The 20432-nt window shown below is 58.8% G+C and overlaps 1 protein-coding gene across 1 annotated transcript in view; it reads left to right on the top strand.

Moving 5' to 3' along the window:
* Positions 1–20432, top strand: part of WNT7A (Wnt family member 7A) — a 65013-nt gene that overhangs the window by 6543 nt on the left and 38038 nt on the right. Inside the window, exon 3 of the mRNA XM_020872591.2 lies at positions 15427–15698. Within this exon, the coding sequence (XP_020728250.2) occupies positions 15427–15698 (272 nt within the window). The remainder of the gene's footprint in view (positions 1–15426; positions 15699–20432) is intronic.

Genomic DNA, 20432 nt, shown 5'->3' with positions numbered 1-20432 from the left:
GGGCCGCATTGGTTCACCCCAACCCGCTTGACTGCTCCAGGGACACCCCTGGGTTCTCCATCTCCTTCGGCCCTGACAGCAGCAAATCGAGTTCATGTCGGAAAGATCCAACCAGCTCTGCCCACTGCTCCGTGTCCTCACCCCAGCCTTCGGGAGCACCCCGGGCCTCCCCGGGCACCCCTGGCCACCCTGAAAACCTCCCGTGGGCAGGACTGTCTCTTGTAAATGGAAACCAGATTCTGTTGTCTCCCACTTAACCTCCTGGGGGAGGCTCTCCCGGCCTCAGGAGGAAATCCCACCTGCTTATCGGTCTCCCGCGGCCCCCGGTCCTTGTCTGTCCCCACCTTCTCATCCTCCCAGCCTCACCCTGCTCCCCGAGCATGCAACTCTGAGGTACCGCGCATCCCTTGCCCCTCGCCTCCTCTCCCGCCGTCTTCTGAGCCCTCGCTCATGGCCCCTCATGCTTTTCTCACCTTCTCTTGTCCACGCCCCTACCCCCTGTTTCTGGGACCCAGGCCTGGGCTCTGACATTTTAGCTGGATCTTTGTTAACAAGTGAGGTGTTACGTATGGGGAAACTGAGGCTCAGGGGGACTTGCCCAAGGTCAGCAGCAGTGAGTGGCACAGTCTCCTGGGGTTGGGCTGATCCCAGTCTCACTGGCAGTCTTGGAATAGCTAGCCCATTGGTGGCATTGTGATAGTGCCAGGCATGGTGCAATAGTGGGGCTCCAGCGTGGGGAGTCCCAGGACGAAGGAGGCCCTGCTGGCCAGCGGCTCCCCAGAGCTGTGGAATTGAGGGGTCTGTTGCAGGCTGAGGCGGGGGGCGGGGGATACCACCAGTATATTCCCAGCAGGAGCAGAAGCCTGGGGCAAGGAGCATTCATGCAGAGGAGGCTCCAGTAGGAGAGGTGGCTCCAAGAAAACCCCTGGGACTGCAGTTTTAGAGGACAGGCCTGCGAGCGATCTGGGGCTGCTCACTCTGATCAAATCTGGGGCCTGGCTCGGGAGCGTCCGTCCATCCCGAACCATCACAGGGACCATGGGCAACAGGGCTGATGTTGTTCGGGCCTGGGAGCCGCACGCCGACCATCTTCCAGGGAGCGGGGCGGCTCGGGCGGCCGTGCGAGGGCCGCAGGCTGGGCAGCTTCCACGCACAGTCCTGGGGATGGGGTCTGCGATCAGGGCCCAGGCAGGCTGTTTCCTCCGAGGCCCCAGGGCTTGGTGTGTAGATGGTCACTGTCTTCCTGTGTGCTCACTCGGTCTTTGCAGGTGCCCTGATGTCTCTGCCCTAATCTCTCCTAAGGACACTGGTCAGGTTGGAAGACGGCTCAGCCTAGTGGCCTCATTGTAACGTAACCCCCTCTGTACAGGCCATGCCTCTAAATACAGACACGTTCTGAGGTCCTGGGGGTTAGGGCTGAGCGTATGACGTTGGGGGGACACAGCTGAGCCCTTAACAAGCAACCAGACAGCAGGATGGTCTGCACTTTAGGGAAAAGCATACGAGAAGTGCCGGGTGCTCAGAGGTGAGACTCCAGGTGGAAAGAGCAGTCTGGACAGTGTAGATGGCCTTGCTCTGGGTCCTGAGGGGTGGGAGGGATTTCACTGGCCAGCGAATGGGATCCCAGGTGGAGGGAACCGCGGGGAAAAGACATGGGCCTGTGACTGCTCAGGGGAGGGGCAGCGGGGGTCTGCGGCCTAGGAGGCAGGGGTCAGGAGCCTCAGGCGAGACCACAGGCCAGCCATCAAGGGCCTTACACGCCAGGCATCCTGTGACCCCTCATCAGGTTTATCAACAGTGTGGCCCCGGGGGACCCAGGAAGGCATTCAGCCCCCACTCCAGGCCTTTCCTCTGCTTAAATAAAACGATGACCTCCCCCTCGAATCCACCAAGATGACGAGGAGAGCACCTTCAGTTTATACCCCTTGTGAGCATTTCTCGGGCGACTTCTGTCTCCGCCTCCCAAGCCACACTTTGTCTCTCCTGAATCTTGATGTCTGGTTTATCTACTGATAGATTCCCCGGAAGCACATTGTTTTGAGTTGTTTAATTTTACAGAGGAAAGGCATCATAGACTATGCGGTCTTTTGGAATTTACTTTTTTTTTTTTCCCATCGCCACTAACAAAGCTCATATGTGTCGTTCCTTGTAGCTGTTTTTTTTAAAACATATTTTTAATTTGGCTGTGTCGGGTCTTAGTTGCGGCATGTGGGGTTTCTGTGTGGCATCGGGATCTTTCATTGCCGTACGTGACCTTCTACTTGTGGTGGGCGGGCTGCAGAGTGCTAGGGCTCAGTAGTTGTGGTGTGCAGGCTTAGCTGCTCCATGGCATGTGGGATCTTAGTTCCCCCCACCAGGGTTTGAACCTGTGTCCCCTGCATTGCAAGGCGGATTCTTAACCACTGGACCGCCGGGGAAGTCTCCTTGTGGCCGTGGTTGATTCGTGTCAGCCATGGTGAATAGACCCCAACTGTGCACCCACACACTGGCTGAGGGGTGTCTGGGTTGTTACTAACAGGGCCCCTGCAGGCCTCCCTATGCGCATATCCTGGGGCCCCCGTGTGTCTCTGGTGTCTATAGTGAGCCGCAGAATTCCTGGTGGCCCCGGGTGAGGACAGACCTGCTTTCCCCAGTGACTGGGCATGTGCTGCTCCCCCAGCCCGCAGCGTTGACCTGCGGCCTCTCTAGCACTCGGGATCGCCCAGAGGTCTTCCTTGTTGCCTGCGGGGCGATGTGAAATGCTTTCTCACCGTCATCCTGATTTGCATGTCCTTGAAGTCACCGGGTTGCAGTCTCTTCCTGTATTTGCTGCCTGAGCAGGTTTAGTCTTGGGTGAGTTGTCCATTCATTCTTGTTGCCCATTTTCCATCAGGTTGCACGTGGTCGTGTCGTGTCGCGGGTAGGGGGTGAGGGCTGCACCCCAGTTCCTGGGCAGGACCCCGAGGAGGGTGGGTCACCTGGGGCTTCATCCCCGTCTTTCACCTTCTCATTGAGCATTGATGGGGGGTGGGCAGAGTCAAGGCAGCCCTTCCTCATCCATCACCTCATTGGTTTCTCACACCTGCATCTCAGCTCAGCACCAGGTGGAGGCTGACCATGGCGGTCACGTGGCGGTTTTGTGGCAAGACTGAGATGGGTGGCGAGTCTCCTGTAGCTGCAGAGGTTCTTGTTTGTGTGGCCCTAACAGACTGTAGGACTCTCGAGGCCGCCGTGTATCCAAGGCTGGTTGTGCCAAGCTTGGCTGTGGGGTGTCCAAACGAGTGCTGGTGCCCACGTCCCGCGGCCCCCCTCGCCAGGGGGCAGGCTGCAGCACCTCCTGGACGGCCCTGGCACTCAGAGCATCCCTTCACCCTCCCAGGAGGCCCCCGTGCCTCTCTGCCATGAAGACAAACTCAAGGAACTGGGGGTGCTCTGGAGTTTATTCCTGGTTATTCCAGGACAAGAAGATGTGGAATAGACAGGGGAGAGGCTGTTGCTCCTGCTTCTAACCTGAGCTCGTCATTTTGATTCTACGAAGCACATCGCCCAGTCTGTCCACTTCTTCCCACTTCCACCATTACCTCCTGGTTCGAATCTCCATCTTCAGAGAACTGTCACCCAACTCCATCAGCTCCTAATACACTGCCCCCCGCCCCCAGCCACACAGCCCCCCGCAAAGCCTCTCCTCTCAGTTGCTTGGACCACGGCGTCTCCCTTTGTAAAGCCCTTCTTGTTGCTCTGAGAACAAGATGCTGACCCTCCCCTGGTGCTTCGCTGACCTCTGTGGCCTGCATCCTGACCCTGTCTCCCCCTCACCCTCACGCGTGACAAGTCCTTCCCACTCGGAGCCTTCGCCCCGGCTGGTCCCCAAGCTGGACGCCCTCTGCTCCTTCCACCCTCGGCTCGCGTGCTCGCCGCTCACCAGGACCTGCTGTGTAGTGTAGACTGCCATCCCTAGTTGCCCCTCGCCTTCCGTGGTTTTCTTCGCATCACTTGCTATTCCAGGGCAACTCAGTGGAGGTGGGGGCCCCCCGGGGTACCCATGCAGACCCCCACCCCAGTTCCTTCTGGAACAGGGGTCAGAGCAGAAGGGCGACAGGGCCAAGCTGCTGAGCGATGGTGGGGACCTTGCATAGCCCAGCGTTGTGCAGGCCTCCACCCAGATGCCACCTCCTCCAGGAGGCCTTCTTTGACCACCTGGCCGTGACAGCCTCCCCCGCAGGTCACTCCGTGCTGTTGTCTTGACAGCACTTACCACTTTCAGAAGTGACTGTGTGCTTTGGGAAGGCTGCGTGTGTCTGACGTCAGTCCCTGGCCGTGGGGAAGTCCATGGAACATGGACCTGTCAACCATCTTCTCTGTGTGACCCCAGGGCCTGGCGCCCAGTAGGTGCTCGGGAAACATGTGGAGACATGCTTGCTTCCCAGGCAGGCCCTCTCCACTCCGCCCTCCACATCCAGCCGCTCTGAGCCCTCCCGGGTCTTGCTCGTCTTCAGGCCCCAGGTCTGGGTGCACCGCACACGGGGGACGCACCCTGTCCTCTTTGAGCGAATGCTTTCTGCTTCTGAGCCGATATGCAACTCTGATCGTTCAGTCCCGCCTGTGGTCGTTCTGACCTGTCTTAGCCCAGCTTTCTCTTAGCTCTGTTCCCACGTTTGCACTGCTTCAGGTGGAAGGAGTGTTGTCTAGGTCACTGCCTCGGGGAGGCCGCCCCTCACCAAGGCGAGACTCAGGAGGACCTGTTACTCCGTCTCTTCTGGAGAACACAGGTCTCTAGCCCTCCTCACCCCCACCCGCCGCTCTGGGGTCAAAAGGAAGGCTCGCTGGATGATCAGTTTGGGAACTCAGCATGCTGTACCCCCTGCATTAGAGGCTCTGAGAAGCCCTGCAGACAAGAGAGCACCCTGGGCAGGCTTCCCTGGGGGTCCCCTCTCCCCAGACCTTGGGCTCACTGACAGTCTGCTGGAACTGCTCTTCCAAGGCACCCACCCCAGGAAACAGTGCTCTGGGGACCCTCTTGGATGGGCCATGCTCATCCCAGTGCTTTCGGGCTAACCAGGAGTCCACCGAAAGTGTATTCACCTGCCCCCACGTCCAGCATCCTTCCCCAAGGGAACAGCAGGGTGTGTCTGATGTGGACATGGACGGTGAGATCCATTCCATCCAGCGTCATTCTCCAAAGTCCCTTAAATCAGCCACAACATTCAGAATACCTGGTTCTCTATACAAGTACAGGAAAACATTCCTGTATGTTTGTAACATATGTACCCCAGATAGAATGAAGATACGCTGTATGCAAAGTATTCACACAGTATTTTTTTTCAAGATTCCATATATAAGTGAGACCATATAGTGTTTGTCTTTCTCTGCCCTCGTGGTCCGTCCAGGGTGTTGCAGATGGCAGGATTTCCTTCTTTTTTTGTGGCTGAATAATATTCTGTTGTATGTATACGTGTGTGTATATATATATTTATATATGTATATGTGTGGGCTCCCCTGGTGGCTCAGATAGTAAAGAATCTGCCTGCTGTGCAGGAGACTTGGGTTCGATCCCTGGGTTGGAAGATCCCCTGGAGAAGAGAATGGCAACCCACTCCAGTATTCTTTCCTGAATTCCATGGACAGAGGAGTCTGGTGGGCTAGGTCCATGGGGTCACAAAAGAGTCAGACACGACTGAGTGACTAACACCTTCACTTCTTTTCATGTATACACACACACACACACACCCTATATGTATGTATGTATGTATTACTTCTTTATTCGTCTGTCAATAGATTCTCAGGGTATTTGCACGTTTTGGCTATTGTAAATAATGCTGTGATGAACTTGAGGGTGCAAATATTTTTGAGTCAGCACTTGCATTTTCTTTGGCTACATACCTGGAAGTAGAATTGCTATATGCTGGTTCTATTTTTAATTTTTTAAAAGCATATTTATCTCTATTTGGCCGTGCCTGGTCTTGGTTGCGGCATGATGCAGGGTCTCTAGTTGTGGCGTGTGAACGCTTAGTTGTGTCACATGGATCTGGTTCCCTGACCAGGGATGGAACCCAGGCCCTCTGTCTTGGGAGCACTGTGTCTTAGCCACTGGACTACCAGGAAGTCCCTATTTTTAGTTTTCCGAGGACTCTCCACACTCTTTTTCCATAGTGGCTCCACCAGGCTACCGTCTCACCGTACAGAATGTTAACTTTACTTCTGCTTTAGGTGCATTTGGTTGAATTCATGTGAGCGAAGTGCTCGTGGTTCTCCCCCGCCCTTGTGTCCACCCACTCATTCATTCATTGGCCCCACAGATATTTACTGGAATCTTCTGTGTGATAAGCGGCTGATGAACTGGCCACCGGGTCTGCCCTCGAGGTGCCCACCGTCTGCTGGGAACAGACAGCGAAGTCGGGGCTGAAGTGTGCCCTGGGGGTCTGCTAGGAGAGGGCTGGGCACCAGGCGGATGGCACTGAGCTGCCGCATGGAAGGCTGCCCGCTGGGTCACCTAAAATGGGCTGCTGCAACCCGGGAGAGGAAGGGCGTGGTGGGGAGGGGCAGTCACAGGAGGCCTGCAGGTGTGACCCTGGCCAGAGCGGAGGTGGGTGGGGGGGCAGAGTGACCTGGGCACCAGCTGGATGCTGGGGGGCAGGGGGAGGACAGAAAGGGGCTGGAGACAGGGGTGGGGAAGGATCCTTCTCGCCGGGTCTGCCAGGGGATGGGGGTGGGGAGAACTCTCCGAAGCCCCTCTCTCTCCTGTGTCCGGGGAAGAGACAGGATGTGGGAATGATCAGATTCTTAGCACATATAGAAATCTGCTAGGAGTCCAGCATTATCGTCAACAGAGAAACGGTGATTTCCTGACATGCGCTCCTGGGGACGGCTGCATTCTTTTTCAAATACTCACGACCTCCTGTTTGGTACGCCCCTGCGGAATTTTTCCAGGGAAGGGCACTGGTGACCTAGGACTCAGGCGCTGGGGGCCACCCTCCTCTGCCTACCAGCCGGGCAACGTGGATGCGTTTCTGGGCTTTTGCTCCCGTCCCGCTCACGGTGCCTCCTCCCAAGTGGTCTAGAGCAGCTCACCCCTCTCCCCCAGGTGACCCGCTGGGCCCAGGATCCCGAGTCTGGGAATGCGCATGCCTTGCACAGTGGCTCCATCTTTCCCCCCATCTCGGACTGGGCGGGTGGATGGAGCCCATGTCTGGTGAGCAGATGACCGCTTGGAGGGGTGATTTGAAGACCTTTCCAGAGTGACACAGAAGCAAGGGGTGGGCCAGCTCCACTTTCTCTCTGCCATTTCTTAACAATACGCCATCTTGCCGGAGCAAAAGACCTATTCTTTCCCTATTCTTGTTTAGAACGCAGCTAACAAAGGACTTTTTGTCTCGTGTGCATTTTTTTTTTTTTTTGCAAGCCTCAGTTCATCCTGGGTTTTAGCTCTCCTGACACTATTCTTTGAGATGACTCTTTTGTTAAAACCTTCTCTTGCCAGCTTTCCTCTGGTCGACAGACACACACACACACTCTCGCACGCCTTTACACGCATGTTCATTCATTCAACTGCCGAGGCATCGCAGATGAGTAATCTGGGTCCTCTGTGGTGAACTCATCTTTGACTTCAACACAGAATAAGGATGGTGAAGGTGCTGAGCCACAAGCCACGGAGGGGATGTCGGGAAGGCCCCTCGGAGGGGACCCCGAGCTGCGCCTTGAGGGAGATGGTAACCACTAACCCTCCTAGGAAGAGCCACTGCTTACCCACCCCTTCCAGCCATGCTCTTGGCTTGGTGGCTGGTGCCTTGGGTTGTTTCATCTTCCTAACACCCTTAGGAGCCAGGTGCTTTATTATTCCGGTTTCACAGAGGAGTAAACTGAGGCCTTGAGAGGTCAGACAACTCACCCCAGGCCCCACCCCCGGGAAGTGGAGCGGGGATGTCAGCCCAGCTGGATCGGCACTCCCCTGCCCCAGACTCTGCTCCGAGACCACTGGGCGACAAGGCCTGTCACCAGCTTGGTGGGAGAGGAAGGTTATTTGCAGGCTGAAGGCAGAAAGGCTTGGAGGAAGGAAGGAATGCCGTGAGCGTTTCTTTTTTTCTGTAAATGTATTTACAATTAAATCACAGGAAAATACAGTATGCATGTGTGTGTTAACTGCTCTGTCGTATCCGACTCTGTGTGACCCCATAGCCCACCAGGCTCCTCTGTCCATGGGATTCTCCAGGCAAGAATACTAGAGTGGGTTGTCAATTCCTTCTCCAGGGGATCTTCCCGACCCAGGAATTCCTACATTGCAGGCAGATTCTTTACCATCTGAGCCAGTATCAATCAATCGTATGGCTATTTTGAATTAGATTCTGATACACCTATGGGCCAAATTACTGCAGTGTACCAGTATTAAAAAAAAAAAAACAACAAAACTCAGGTGTTTGAATAATCTTCTGCAGGTTTGTTGTTGACCCTTGATGAGCGGCAGCAGTGTGCTCCAGCCTTGCTCACTGGGAGGAGATGCTTGGTTGCAGTGGAGGCAGGAGAGAAGGGCAGAGGCCAGGGGCCAGAGATCAGCTCTGAGGGCCCGTCCCGTCAGCTGGGTTCAGCCGAGACACGTGCCCCTGAAGCCCCCACTCTTCCGTTCATCCAGAGGCCCCCCAGTTCCTCGGCTCGGAGACAGCCAGCTGTGGCATTGAGCCCGCAGAGGGCTGTGAGTGCCATGCCACGGGCTGGCAGAGGCCACCTTTTTCCATCTGTTTTTCCAAATCATCATATATTTCGGCCGGTGTCACTGCAGATTGCTCACTCTCTGACCCGTTGGCTTTAAATAGCAAAAGAGAAAAAAAAAATACAGTGCACTTTGTGGTTTCCAGTAAGATACCGTAAATACACCCAGATAATATTCCGGTGCAAACCATTTGCAGCGGCTGCGCAGGGCGGTGGAATGGAATCTTTCGGGCAGGCTTGGACACCAGTTCATTTCCTCTGTCCCCGCCGGGATCATTACGGAGCTGGAATGCAGGGAGGGCGTCAGCTGGGCTCCCCGGGTTCATCTCCCTGATAACTCCAGTCTTCACGGAGAAACTCCCAGGGAACTGGGCCTCTCTGAACACAGAGTTTTCGTTTCATCTTCAGGGCAGCTGGGTCGTGTCCTCTGGGCGGTTCCCACTTCCCAGGTGGGGAGGCTGAGGCTGGGGAGCTGGAGTCCCTGCTTAGGGTCACCCCACTGAGTAGGGAGCAGCTAGGAGGGACGAAGACGCTCCATCATGGCCAAGTTCGGAGCTGAGGCCACCTGGGCTGGAAAATTACCTGGAGATGCAGGTGGCCTAGTGGAGGAGCCAGAGGGGGAGGTGAGGGCAGGATTCCTGCTCGTAGCCAGGAGACCCTGGCTCTAACCCTCAGGTCTCGCTGAGTTACTGGTGACCTGGGCAAGTCTCCTGGCCTCTGTGAAGCTCTGGGTCCAGGAGGAGCCCTGGGCTTTATGTCTGTCGTATGGGGTACTTTTCTCTGGTTCTGAAGACAGAGGGCCATCTGCCCAGGCCGGGCGGTGGGGCTGGCAGGACCTCCTCCCCTGCCTGCTCCCACCACTGCCCATGCCAGGGCAGGGCCACCTGACCCTGGTGGCCGGGAGCCCTCTCTCCCTGGGCAGAAGCCCCGCCCCAGAGCTCCCTGCCCCTGTCACCTTCTTGTCCTCCACTCTGCAGGGTCCTGGCCTGCCACTGAGTGATGCGATCTTGCTGTCTGTCCCCCAGAAGGCAAGGCCAGAAGAGGGTGGTCGAGGTGAGAGGGGGCCGAGTCTGCCCCTGGCGGGGATGGTCAGCGATGGCCAAGCCCACTGGCCCCACAAGGAAGAATCTGGAAGGAGCCTGGCCGAGGGTCGGTAGGACTGGAGTGGGTGTCCTGACCTTAAGGCAGGAGAGGGGGTCAGACTCTGGGGCCAGGCTGACCGGGTTTGGGTCCTCATCAGAGCACACCACCTCTCTGGGCCTCAGTGTTCACATCTGTAAAATGGACATAACGACACTGCGCACCTCATGCAGTTCTTGCCAGAATGAGGCGAGTTGATCTGTATTGAGTGTTTAGGAAAGAGCCTGGTGGACAGTTAGCATTTCATGACTTTGCTTTTCTTCTTATGAAGCGGGTGCCATTGGGTCGCCACCTCATCCTGTTTCAGCAGCAAAGCAGACCCCCAAAGACCCCCCACAGACGTCCAGTGAGACACACCTACGCAGCTTCGGGAAACTGCCCCACCGGAGGGCCTTCCCCAGGCTCAGAGAGGGGTGGTCCCGGGAGTACGCCTGTGGTTGGGGTCGGGGGAGTCCTTCGAGGCTGTCTGTGACCTCCAGGTTGGCATCCTGGCTGCCCCTGGGCAAGTCCGCTCCCTGAGCCCCAGTTACCCACAGACACAGTAAGGAACTGCTGTTCGCCTGGGGCGGGCGGAGGATGTGTGGGCGGGAGGCATTTAAGGTGGCCTCTTATGCGGAGAGTCTGAGGTTTTAAAATTTGGGGATCCTTGTCTACCTTCTTTCTGCCGTCAACCCTGTTCTCAGCATCCTGTCCCGTTTGAATGGGTCTTGTAAGTGACTTATTGATGTTTTAACCGATAACCACTGAATGCCAGAAATAAAGGCATTTTGATTGGGGTCGATGCCTTATGCCAAAGGAATCTTTCTCAACCATGGGCATTCCCGCGCAGTGTGGAGCCAGGAAGGGAGGTGGGGGCTGGAACTGGGGGAGGACCCTGCTGACCGGCCGGGGCCCGGAGTCGCAGTCCAGGCTGGTTTGCTTCTCAGAGCCTCGGTCTCCTCCTCCTTGGTAACGTTGTGGAGAATGGTGGCCACCCGCAGGGTCATTGGGAAACAGCCTCAATTGTGGGTCTGGAGCAGAGCAGGTGCTTCACCAAGGTCCCTTTCCTTCTAGCCTCTCCCTGCATCCCCAAAAGCCCCCAAACCCCAGGCCTCGGGAAGACTCTGTTCCGATGCCCTGAGTGGGGGGATGGGGACGTTGTGCCAAACAGGGTGGCCCATCCCTGCCCTGCACCTGCCAGGTCAGAGCCTCTCTGGACCCCGGTCAGCTGGGTTCCCCACCCACAGCTGAGCAGAGCTCTTCCCCAAAGCGTCAAGCCGGTAATAAGCACTCAACGAAGCTTCCTCAGCTTTTGGCCACTGTTGGGAGCCTGCCTTCATTCATTCATTAAACAGATGACGTACTGAGTACCTATTCCACGGCAGCCCCTCGGGATAGGACGCAGCGCTGCCTTGCAGGGGGTGAAGCTCAGAGACAGCAGGAGTGGTCGGTGCAGTTTGAGCAACAGCCAGCAGACAAATCTAACACGGCAGGAGGGCGATGGAGAACGCCAAGGCGGGGAAGTTTCTCTCCCTTCCTCCCGGGAGACCTGGGATTCCATCTGTTACAATTATCATAATACTCACCCCCGCTTATTCACGCGCTGGCCATGGGCCAGGTGGGTGAGACTCACAGATACGGACAGAGAGGTTCAGTGACTTGCCCAGAGTCACCCAGCTTCTGACAGGGTGGAGTTGCGCGTTCATTCATCCCTCCCTCACACGCTGTCGTGGGGGCCGTCAACAGTGGGAGCCAGACAGGCAGGTAACCCTGAGTCTGGCCGGGCAGCCGGCTGCTGGGTCATTCCCACACACTGGCCTCCACATGGGGCAGCCGTATCCTTCAGCCCTAGTGGTCCAGTGGCTAAGACTCTGCCCTCCCAGTGCCAGGAGCCCCGGGTTCTATCCCTGGTCAGAGAACTAAGAGCCCACGGCAACTAAGAGCTCACATACCACAGGTAAAGTTTCCGCGTGCTTCAGCTGAAACCCAGCACAGCCAAATACGTATATTCTTTTAAGAAAGATCTTTAATAACAGTCACAGCGGCCGTGTCAACTGTTTCCGGAACAGTCACCCCATGCCGGGCGCAGTGAGTCAGCCCTGCGCCAGCCCATGACTCATAGATGCTGTTACACCCATTTCAGAGAGGGAGCAATAGAGGCCTCGACAGGTTACAGGCTTGAGAGGAGTTACACGCCAGCCCCCTGCCCAGGGCAGCTTCCTGGTGGTCAGTGAGGAGGGGGAAGTAGGGGGACTGGGCAGTCCTAGTCTCACACTGGTGGGCAAGGTCTCGGTCAAGGTCAACGGCAGGAATCAGCAGCGGCCCTTCCACGTCTGGACTTGAGCAGCCAGTACCTGGGTCCTGGGAGCTTGGAAGCTGAGTAATGGTCCCTTTGTTTCCTGGGGGCCATGGGTGCAGAGGTGAGGCCCAGCTTGGGGGCGGGGAGTGGGGGGAAGGCCATGGCCCGTGATAGACGTCACCTTGGTCAGAGCGTGACCTTGAACTCAGGGGAGCTGTGTGTGTGCTGGGGTAGTCGCCCTTCTCCCACCCATCCGGGATATGCTGGGGGGATCCCGGTGGGAACGGAAGCCATCCGCATCGCTGTTGGGTTTGGGTAGGTGTCCTCCCTGAGCTTCTGGGTTGCCACGTGTTGCAGAGGGGCCTCAGAGGTCCGGGGACCCTGAGTGGGAGAGCCCCGCCCCCAGTCCCCGGCCCCGCCCACTGAGTGGGAGAGCCCCGCCCACTGAGCGGTACAGCCCCGCCCCCTGTCCCCAGCCCCGCCCCACCCCAGGGAGGAACCTGGGGGGCAGGGCAAGTCTCAGTGGCAGGCCAGGCCCCTCTCCCACCCGCCCCCTCAATTTGCTGCTCTGCTCTGGGGCCGGTAAAGGAGACAGTGTCCGATCACCTGCCGAGGCCGCCAGCCGGGCCTCTGCCCTTTACGGTCATTGGATCACTGGGGACAGTTCCGGCCTGCACAGCTCAGCGCTGCCGCCCCACCAGTTGGGTGGCCTGAGCGGTCCAGACTTTTCTCTCGCCCCGGTTTCTTCAACAACTGAAGACTCCTCCTCCTACCTCACAGCTTTCTCCTAAGCGGCTGTGAACTACTGTCCTCAGTAGGAATTGTAATCAGTCTGATACCCGGGGTCACTTTCTCACCCGGGGCTTCCCTGGGGGCTCAGATGGTAAAGGGTCGGCCTGCAGTGCAGGAGAGCTGGGTTTGATCCCAGGGTGGGGAAGATCCCCTGGAGAAGGAAATGGCAACCCACTGCAGTGTTCTTGCCTGGAGAATCCCATGGACAGAGGAGTCTGGCGGGCTACAGTCCATGGGGTCGCAAAGAGTCAAATGCCACTAACATACTCCTTCTCACGCCAGGCTCTTTGCTAAATTCTTTGTTAATTCTAGCAAGTCCTCTCACCCTCCCTGAGAGAGTGGGTGGTCCTTCTGTCTTGTAGCGGAGGCACTGGAGCACAGAGCAGTTAGGTGGCCCGGCTGAGGTCACACAGCTAGAAAGTGGCGGAACGGGGCTTTCGTCCCCGTCTTACTCTGTGTGTTCCCTCCACCTGGTGATTCTCTGCTGTCTCTGCGGCTCTGACCTCACTGTCGTCTGTCTGCTCCTGTGTGCCGTTTCCTTCTGGGTCTGATGCTCAGTAGTGTGAGCTGGAGCTTGAGCCTCAGGATGAGGAGGAGCTTGTTCGCATCGCGGGTGCTCCGTGGCCAAGCTGGGGTTTGGACTTGGGCGTTCAGGCTCAGAGCCCCTGTGTGAGCAGGGCTGTCGTGGAATGCCAGGGTCCGGCCATGGCACGGTGAAGCAGTGGGTCTGGCAGGTGGACGGGCCTGCGTATCTGCAGGGTTGGGGGAGCGGGGGAAGGTGGCTGGGGGGCAGGGTGCTCATGTCCTGGCAGCCTGGGTGGGGGGCGTGAGAAAAGGTCTGCCTGAGTCAGGTGACAGTGACCTGAGGCTTGAAGCATCTTGGGGGTCGCTGCCTCCTCCACCTCCCTGGCCCCCACTTCAGCTACCATCATCCCCACCCGGTTCCTGAAATGCTCCTCCTCCTCAGGGCCTCTTCATCCAGGGGGCTCCCCTGGCCCCACCCATCCTGGCTCTGAGCGCCCACACCTCATGCGGGGCCTGGGTTCCTCTCCTTCCCGGGCAGTTGGTGCTGCTCTCAGACCCAGAAGGGCTGGGAGGCTGAGTCCCCAGCCCGAGTGCTCCCCCACTGGGTTCTGTCTCCTGTCCCCCAGCTAAGCAGGACCCTCGCGCCCCGCTGACCACCCCAGTGCCCTCCTGCTGGGCCCATGTACCTCCTTCCACGGGGCCTCCAGCTGCCCTCCCGGCCAGGCCCCTTCTCCACGTAGCTGGGAAAGCATGTGGGGAAGCGGCCCCTCAGCGCTGGGTCTCGGCCTCCCCCCTGTTAGGTGGGGACCCTGCCACAGTGCCTTCCTCGTAGGGACCCCAGGGAATAAGAGGTCGGAGTTTAGACCAGTGTCTGATGGTGGATCACACCTGCTCCGAGATTGATTCAAGCCTGTGAAAGTGAACGGAGAGTGAGGACTCGATGACACTGTGAGTGGGTTCCCCAGGACGCCGCTTCCCGAGGCCGGCCTGTCCTCCCGTCCCTGCGGGCGGCCCCTCTCCCCTCCCCCAGCTCTGATGGCCACGTCAGATGGAGGCTGAGGACGCAGGTTCCAGCCTTGTCTGCCCATGCTCACAGTCTTGTGGGCTGGACCTCTGGACCACAAGTGACCCGGGCACAGTGGGAGCAAGACTCAGGAGTGCTGTGGGCAGGTGGGTGCCCACAGCTGCAGACAGATGCTAATCTCTCTCTTTCTCTCTCTTTTTTGAATCCTTAGATTACTTACTTATTGACTGAAAAGTTGCTTTTATTATATTTGGTAGAGTTCTATTTAGATATTATTGTTCAAAAAATAACAATAAAATGTGTATTAAAGCGTAAGTGTAAATTTGCACACCACGTTTTACAGAAGGTTCTTTTATCAGTTACCTGAAGGCTCAGCGTGGCATCGAGTCATCACTCTCCATTCACTTTCACAGGCTTGAATCAATCTCGTAGCAGGTGTTTTCCACCACCAGACACTGGTAATAAACCCTGATCTCTTATTCCCTGGGGTCCCCACGAGAAAGGCACTGTGGCTGGGTCCCCACTTCACAGTGGGGAGGCCGAGACCCAGGGAAGGGGTGGCGGTGGCTGAAAGTAACAGAGCAGAGACTGATGTTCTGGGGTTTCAGCCCAAGCCTGTGGCTCCAGAGCCTTTGAGCACTGTGGGTGCTCACAGTGCTGTTTGACGGTCACCAGGTCCTCTGTGTGTGTGTGCACGCCGTGCACGCAGCCACGTCAGCGTGGAGAATGGGTGGTAATCGGTACGGTGGGGGTCCCTCCTCTGACGTCACAGGGGCCAGGCAAGCAGGTGCCCCCCTCCTCCGCTGCCCCCGCCCGCTCCCGAGGGCGTTCAGTGACTGGGGATTGAATGGGGGTGCACGTGATGGGGGTCCCCGGGGGCGAGTGCCGGGCGCTGTGTCGGTCTTGGCGGATCCCAGCAGAGCTCAGCCTCCCTCCTCACCCCGCACGCCCAGACCCGAGCCCAGTGTTTCCGCTCTTGTCCCCGCAGGGAGCCGGGAGGCCGCCTTCACCTACGCCATCATCGCCGCGGGCGTGGCCCACGCCATCACGGCGGCCTGCACCCAGGGCAACCTGAGCGACTGCGGCTGCGACAAGGAGAAGCAGGGCCAGTACCACCGGGACGAGGGCTGGAAGTGGGGCGGCTGCTCTGCCGACATCCGCTACGGCATCGGCTTCGCCAAGGTCTTTGTGGATGCCCGGGAGATCAAGCAGAACGCCCGGACTCTCATGAACTTACACAATAACGAGGCAGGCCGAAAGGTAGGCAGCCAGGGAGGGGAGCCGGGCGGCTCTGGCTTCTTTGTTAACGGCTGGGGCTGGGCCACGGGGCTCTGCCCTCAGCCTCGTTCGGCTGGAGTCCATGGACGATTTGCTGCCGGTCGGGGGTTCTGTGTGGTATGACGCTTATCAGTGAACGGCAAGGCTGAGTAATTGTGTCCCTGTTAGAACACTGTAACTCAGCAACATGGGACGAGGGGCGGATATGAACTCTCATCCTGGATCCACAAAGTCAGCTGTAAAAACTCAGATTGTGGGGTGGGGGCGGTTCAGGAGTCAAGGTGAGTTCAGTAGAAGTCATCTCCATGGGGTAGTTGCTGGGGCTGGTAACGAATCCTTGGTCCGCTTAACCAAGATCTGGAGCTCACAATGATGGAGGTGACCACTCCCTCTTCACTGCCTCCTCACGTCCTCCGAGAGTCTGGGCTCAGCTTGGAAGACAGTCTGCGGTGTCCCAGGGTAGCCACCTCCTCTGGTTTTAGACTCAGATTTTCATGCACAAGCACTTCATCTTTCCCCTGTTGGTTTTTAAAACTGGTCGTTACCAATGACTCTTGAAAAATGTGCAAGAGGGCAAAGACAAAGAAGGTTACTCCAGGGGCTCAAACACATGTCCTGGCGAGGGGGCCTGGAGCTGCCTGTTTGGCTTGCCTTGGTTTGCTCGGGCGTGCCTAGGGGCCAGCGGTCTTCTCTCTCCCTCCTCACGGTGTCCCTGTGAACGGCAGCGCTGTTACCCCATTTTGCAGATGAGGAGATTGAGGCACACAGGGGTTGACTGACAGGCTCTTCAGGGTCAAAGCCGGAATGTGAAGCCTGGGGTCTGGCTGGCGGGCTGGCGTCCTCCGCACTGCGTGGGCTGGCAGTGGGCCCCTGGGTTCTGATCATGGCCCTTGCCCCTCTCTTCCTCCTGGGAAGGAAGCAGAGCTGGCGGGAGTGTCCTCGGTCCAGGGCAAGGAGGGGCGGGGAGGGGGCAGGGGAGCCCTTCCCAGGCCCTGGCAACGCGGCTGGCCCTCAGCACGGGGTGGGTGTGACTGCAGATGGTGCGTATGTGTGGCGTAGGAGGGATTTGTCTGGTACTGATGTTGGAGGTGGCCCGCCTGTCTCAGAGGGGAGCCGGGCTCCCTGCAGGTGGATCAGGAAGAGGTATCAGTGGCGCTCTGTCCCTCCCGCTGCGGTCTTCGGCCATGTCCACTGTGTCCGAGCCTCCCGGCTGGCCATGGTGAGTCACAGGGGCAGGCGCTCGGCTGGTCTGTCCCTGGTGATGCTGGTGGGGTGGGGGGATTAGACTGAAGGCCCTGCCGGTCCAGCCCTGTGCTGGGAGCACCTGCCTGGGGCAGTCTGTCCCTCCCACTTGCTACGGTCGGAGCACTTCTTAGGACTGAGGTCACAGATCACGGGCTCCCTCCTAACCTTGAAGCTCTCATCCCTAGGGGAGTGGACAGGAGAAGGCAAAGTGGCTTCCCTCCACCCCCGTTTCCTCCCATGTGGCTACCTGGTCCGGCCAGGGTGAGGGTGAAAGGAGAGCGCGCCTTGCCTGGTGGAAGGCAGGGGGAGACGGTTCCCTGAGCCGCCAGCTCCAGCAGGCGAGGTGTGCCATGCGTGCTCTTCAGAGCGGCTCTGGGGTGAGGCAGCGGACGGGAGCTGTCCGACATCGTGAGATCAACCTCGGGGGCTCCCTGGAGTAGGTAGACCCCAGGAAGTGAGTGAGGTTGGGCTCAGCATAGGAGAGAGATGGAGGCAAGCCAGGTCTCATGTGGAGAGGTCATGGTCAAAGGCCCAGAGGAGGGGGCTTGGGTTCTGCTCAGGGGCCCAGTCTGGCTAGTCAGTGGGTCCCTGAGGGGGTAACAGCAGCTGGGAGGGTGCGTGGGCGCCTTGCAGGCCGGGGAGGTGAGAGCGGTGGGTTTCCTCCCGGAGCTGCTCTGCCCTTGCTGGCCAGCTCCGCTGTGCCCCCTTTCAGCCCGTTCCCAGCTGTTTCCCGTGCGGTGCCTTGTTCCGGGGCCTCCTCCCCTCCCAGCTCCCAGGCTTGACGAGGACAGAGACCTCGTGTGTTACGTTCGCAGCGCACCCCAGGGCCTGGTGGACAGAGGCGCTGTGTATCCCTGTGGTGTGAAGGGTGGGTCCCCGACGGCCCCTGGGGAGCCCCTGATGGTTACGGAGCAGAGGAGGATGGAATCCCAGAGACAAGGCCTTGGCTGGGGTCGGGAGTGGGATCTGGGCATCTCGGCAGAGTACGGGTTGGGCCTGACTTGATGCTTCTGAGTGGGAACGGTTGTCCCAGCTCAGGGGTGCCCCCTGCACCCCCACATTCCCCCCCCACCACCCAGCTCCACTCTGGTTTGAGGGGACACTGGAGGGTGGCTTCCTGGATGGCCGTTCAGCCAGACGCTGTATTTCCCAGAGCCAAGAGGTGGAACCTGGGACTCCCCGGGGTACCCTGATTAACCACCAGTGCAGCCGCTTTATGGTTCGGTGGTGCAAGCAGAGGCCCGGAGCGGGTCCTGACTGGCCTTCAGCCACCCGGGGCAGTGGCCAGGCCCCTCGCTCAGAGCACGGCAGGCAGGGGGTCTCCCTGCCCGCACCTCACCCAAGAACCGAGGCACCCCAAGTGCCGGACCCAGATCCCAGCGGCCAGGAGCAGGGCCTCACCCCGGGCAGCCGAGACTCAGTATATATCAGCCTGGAGTCCACCCCTCTGGGGGCCTCGCTCTCCTCATCTGTCCAACGGCACAATGAGCCTCCGTTTGTTCTGGGGCCTGGCGGGGGCACAGTTGGGGGACCCCCCAGGACCCCACAGGCATGGGACCCCGTGCCAGAAACTGTGCCCACCCCAGGCTTCCGTGGGCCCCAGGTGCAGTGGAGCTGGAGGTCTTGGTGAGCTGGAAGTCCTGCTAAGCGTCTTGGAAGGAAGCACAGATGTGTTTATCACCGGCTCCCTCCCCCTGCTGAGAGGAGACAAGACTCAACCTGACCACAGGGCTCTGGGCTTGCTGGCAGCCGGTGCGAGAGAAAAGGGGGGAGGGGGACGGGGTGTGCGTCCCGGGGGCCGGGGCGGTGGCAGACCCCACGAGGGGTGGCGCAGGGGGCTGCAGGGGTGCCCCCGACCCAGCTGACTGATGAGGAAGAACGCATGGGGAGCACCCTGTCCCCAGCTTGGTCCGGGGGGCGCTGAGCCAAGCTTCCACCTGCAGATGTGTCCGAGGGCTGCGGGGGGGGGGGGGGGGGCAGCACCTCTGCAGGCCGTGTCCCGCCGTCTCGTGTAATTGTGTGGTCAGCAGTGTCGAATCAGAGGGGGCAGGTTAGAAGACAGAGCCAGCAGATCCTCTGCAGATGTGATGTTCTGATCAGAGTTACTATTGGGATTTTGTTGCTGTCCAGTTCCCAAGTCGTGTCCGAATCTCTGCGACCCCAGAGACCGCAGCACACCAGGCCTCCCTGTCCTTCACCATCTCCCGGAGTTTACTCAAACTCATGTCCATCAGGTTGGTGATGCCATCCAGCCGTCTCATCCTCTGTCGTCCCCTGCTCCTCTTGCCTTCAATTTCTCCCAGCACCAGGTCACCATATTTTGGGGTTGAAATCACAGACTGTGGAGGCTGGGGCTGTAGAATGTTAATGTTTACACCCTCACACTTTGGGTTTGAATTCAAGGTCTTTGGGAGGGAGGGGGCATCCGAAGCGGTGGGTTGGAATCTCTGGATGGTGTTGGGATCTTTGTGGCTTTGCGTCGTCTCTTTCCCACCTTTCGGGCAGTGAGGGGATGAGCTCAGCACTCTTTTTGCCCTCAGGGTGCCCAGTCTAGTGAGAGAGGCGGGTAGAGGAGCAAAAATGATGGTTTGGGATGGAACGGTCAGGAGACGCAGCTGCTCAGTGGGCTCATGAGGGCTCAGAGGTGGGAGCAGCTTCTTCTCAGGGGAGTCCGGACACCTCTGGGGCAAAGAGGAGGGACCCTGGAGCAGGGCTTTAAAGGATAAGGAGGAGTCCTCCACGTGGACAAGGCAGGCGTGAGGGAGGGAGTTCAGGGAGAAGTCACGGCCGCTGGAAAAGCATGGTGTTGGTCGCTCAGTCGTGTCCAGCTCTGCGACCCCGTGGACTGTAGCCCGCCAGGCTCCTCTGTCCGTGGGATTCTCCAGGCAAGAAGACTGGAGTGGGTGCCATGCCCTTCTCCAGGGGATCTTCCCGACCCAGGGATTGAACCCGGGTCTCCTGAGTTGCAGGCAGATTCTTTACCATCAAGCTGCCAGGAAAGCTCTACGGGGGCATGAAGCCCTCCAAAAGCATGGGCCCTCGGGGGCAGACCTCATGCACACGGGGAGAGGGGCCCGTGGGTGCCGGGGCTGCAGAGGGGGCTGGGCTCAAGTGCAGGCCCAGGAGAAAGCATCCCCCTTGGGCTGGCGGTTCTTGCAGAGGCTTTGCAGGAGGGGTGCCAGGGGCAGGTCTCTGGGACCAGGTGGGGAACAGTGCAGGGTGCGGTGTGGCAGCCAGTGCCCCAGCCCTGCAGGGCCCATGGGTGGGCAGGAGGAACTGCCGTTTAGGGGGCCAGAATGGGCGGGAACCCACCACGGGTTGCATCTGGAGTGGGTGGGTGGGAGCCCACCTCCCTGGGGTCAGGCAGTGCGCCAGGGGGAGACTGGATGTGAGGGGTGATGGTTATGAGGGTGCCCTTGGGCTTGGGAGTGGGGGACCCCATGAGCAGCAGGTGGGGAAGCCCCGGGACCA

The sequence above is a fragment of the Odocoileus virginianus genome, unplaced genomic scaffold (assembly GCF_023699985.2).
Source record: "Odocoileus virginianus isolate 20LAN1187 ecotype Illinois unplaced genomic scaffold, Ovbor_1.2 Unplaced_Contig_3, whole genome shotgun sequence".
Taxonomy (NCBI): Eukaryota; Metazoa; Chordata; class Mammalia; order Artiodactyla; family Cervidae; genus Odocoileus; species Odocoileus virginianus.
Note: the sequence above shows the minus strand (reverse complement) of the source record. Positions and strands in the feature narration are given on the sequence as shown.